This window comes from Balaenoptera musculus, chromosome X, assembly GCF_009873245.2.
Source record: "Balaenoptera musculus isolate JJ_BM4_2016_0621 chromosome X, mBalMus1.pri.v3, whole genome shotgun sequence".
In the NCBI taxonomy this organism is placed as follows: Eukaryota; Metazoa; Chordata; class Mammalia; order Artiodactyla; family Balaenopteridae; genus Balaenoptera; species Balaenoptera musculus.
Genome location: NC_045806.1, coordinates 44,541,590 through 44,544,674, shown reverse-complemented (window position 1 = coordinate 44,544,674; position 3,085 = coordinate 44,541,590). Strand labels below are relative to the sequence as shown.

General features: G+C 46.4%; 1 protein-coding gene across 1 annotated transcript; it reads left to right on the top strand.

Moving 5' to 3' along the window:
* Window positions 1-217: 217 nt before the first annotated feature.
* GSPT2 (G1 to S phase transition 2) lies at window positions 218-2,745 on the top strand. Its single transcript, XM_036841166.1, has 2 exons — window positions 218-303; window positions 410-2,745. The coding sequence occupies exon 2, from the start codon at window positions 421-423 to the stop codon at window positions 2,317-2,319; it is 1,899 nt and encodes a 632-aa protein (XP_036697061.1). The 5' UTR covers window positions 218-303; window positions 410-420; the 3' UTR covers window positions 2,320-2,745.
* Window positions 2,746-3,085: the final 340 nt, after the last annotated feature.

The window sequence follows — 3,085 nt, the reverse complement described above, 5'->3', positions numbered from 1 at the left end:
TCGCTCTCCCGGAGCGCGTGAACAAAAATGAATGGACATTTTCGTAAAAAAAAAAAAAAAAAAGAGAGAGACTTTCGGACTTCACCCAAGACTGAGGATGCAGGAGGCCGAGCGTACGGATGGCAGCGAGGGGTCAATCCCCGCCCGGCGCCGGGTCGGCGGTGGAGGAGTCGGAAGTGGTCGGGGTTTGGGGGAGGAGATCCGCTCACACACAACAGGAGAGGCTGCGCCGCCATATCTGCTGCCGCCGCCGCAGTTGCGAATGCAGCGTCGGGACCGGGCTGCCTCCGCGCCGCCGCTAAGGTTCGTGTCGCTCCCCCCCGAGCCCCCTGCTCTTGCCGCCTCATCCCTGGCGGCACTGCCCGCTCTTTCTGGCCCGCTGAGCCCGCTCCCTCCCCGCATCCATCAGGGCTGAGGACCATGGATCCGGGCAGCAGCAGCAGCAGCGACTCGGCTCCCGACTGCTGGGACCAGGTGGACATGGAAGCACCGGGTTTGGCCCCGAGCGGGGACCGAGCCGCCTCGGCGGCTGCGGCGGCGGCGGCCGAGGCCCAGCGGGAGCCCCTCAGCTCGGCCTTCAGCCGACAGCTCAACGTCAACGCCAAACCCTTCGTGCCTAACGTCCACGCCGCGGAGTTCGTGCCGTCCTTCCTGCGGGGCCCGTGCCAGCCGCAGACCCCCCCGGCCGACGCCCCCGGCATCGATGAAACCTGCCCCGGCGCGGGCGACCCTCAAGGTAAAAGGCTGGGACGGGGGGCACCTGTGGAACATTCCAAAGAGGAACAGCTAGTGTGGCATGAAGGTTCCAATTCAGCCGTTACCATGGAACTTTCGGAACCTGTTGTAGAAAATGGAGAGGTGGAGATGGTCTTAGAAGAATCATGGGAGCACAATAAAGAAGTAAGTGAAGCTGAGCCAGGGGGTAGTTCCTTGGGAGATTCGGGGCCCCCAGAAGAAAGTGGCCAGGAAATGATTGAGAAAGAGGAAATCAGAAAATCGAAATCTGTGGTCGTACCCTCAGGTGCTCCTAAAAAAGAACACGTAAATGTGGTATTCATTGGGCATGTAGATGCCGGAAAGTCAACCATTGGAGGACAGATCATGTTTTTGACAGGAATGGTTGACAAAAGGACACTTGAGAAATATGAAAGAGAAGCTAAAGAAAAAAACAGAGAAACTTGGTATTTGTCCTGGGCCTTAGATACAAATCAGGAAGAACGAGACAAGGGTAAAACAGTAGAAGTGGGTCGTGCCTATTTTGAAACAGAAAAGAAACATTTCACAATTTTAGATGCCCCTGGCCACAAGAGTTTTGTCCCAAATATGATTGGTGGTGCTTCTCAAGCTGATCTGGCTGTACTGGTAATCTCTGCCAGGAAAGGAGAGTTTGAGACTGGATTTGAAAAAGGTGGACAGACAAGAGAACATGCGATGTTGGCAAAAACAGCAGGGGTGAAATATTTAATAGTGCTTATTAATAAGATGGATGATCCCACAGTAAATTGGAGCAGCGAGAGATATGAAGAATGTAAAGAAAAGCTAGTGCCCTTTTTGAAGAAAGTTGGCTTCAGTCCCAAAAAGGACATTCACTTTATGCCCTGCTCAGGGCTTACCGGGGCAAATATTAAAGAGCAATCAGATTTCTGCCCTTGGTACACTGGATTACCATTCATTCCGTATTTGGATAATATGCCAAACTTCAACAGATCCATTGATGGACCAATTAGACTGCCAATTGTGGATAAGTACAAGGATATGGGCACTGTGGTCCTGGGAAAGCTGGAATCAGGATCCATTTTTAAAGGCCAGCAGCTTGTGATGATGCCAAATAAGCACAATGTGGAAGTTCTTGGAATACTTTCTGATGATGCTGAAACTGATTATGTAGCTCCAGGTGAAAACCTTAAAATCAGACTGAAGGGAATTGAAGAAGAAGAGATTCTTCCAGGATTCATACTCTGTGATCCTAATAATCTTTGCCATTCTGGACGCACATTTGATGTTCAGATAGTGATTATTGAGCACAAGTCCATCATCTGCCCAGGTTATAATGCGGTGCTGCACATTCATACTTGTATTGAGGAAGTTGAGATAACAGCCTTAATCTCCTTGGTAGATAAAAAATCAGGAGAAAAGAGTAAGACACGGCCCCGCTTCGTGAAACAAGATCAAGTGTGCATTGCCCGTTTAAGGACAGCAGGAACTATCTGCCTTGAGACATTCAAAGATTTTCCTCAAATGGGTCGTTTTACTTTAAGAGATGAGGGTAAGACCATTGCGATTGGAAAAGTTCTGAAACTGGTCCCAGAGAAGGACTAAACAGTTTTCTTGTTGCCCCTACACAATACTGTGAGAATTGACTACAAAAGTTCACCACCTTCTCTTATTTACTGCCCATTGAGAGACTTTTCTCCATATTTTGCAAAGAAAAATTTCACAGCAAAAATCCATGTTTTGTCAGCTTTCTCATGTTGAGATCTCAGTTGTGTCACTGCTGAATTTGCCCATAAGTTTCCTCCTCCTATGCCATTCTGCTTCCTTGAACAGAATCAGTAATAGCTTTGTAAGTGATGTGGATGTAATTGTCTATAACAATGAAAAATTAATATATTTTTTAATTTTTCATTTTCCCTTAGGATATTTAGACAACCCTTGTTCCACGCAGACCAATCAGAGTGTGTCAGTGTGTGTGTACATGTTAAAAAGACAACTAACATGTGAATAAAATATTCCATTTGAAACTCTTATTGGTATTTGAAATGCTTTCGAATATATTTTTTAATTTGTCTGTAATACTTCTCAATTAGGATTTTTACTGTCTCAAGTAACTGAATACATTTTATTACCTGGGCTTTTAACAACTGTCCTGCACCCATTGTTTTAAATGAGGAATTTACAAACAATGCACAGGTTTGTGTTAAAGGAAAAATTTTAATTTTGAGAAAAATAATTTAGAGCTCTTCCCAATGAACTTTGTTTTCTGTGTTCAAGTCTAGTCAATAAAGGAGCTCTTCTGCTTCCCCACTTGTGATTTGAAAAAGAAAAGCTCAGGCCATCTATCAAGTCCCCAAATGTTGAACATGGC

Coding starts and splice junctions, on each gene's coding strand:
- GSPT2 (XM_036841166.1), top strand. CDS start 421: ATGGATCCGGGCAGCAGCAGCAGCAGCGACTCGGCTCCCGACTGCTGG.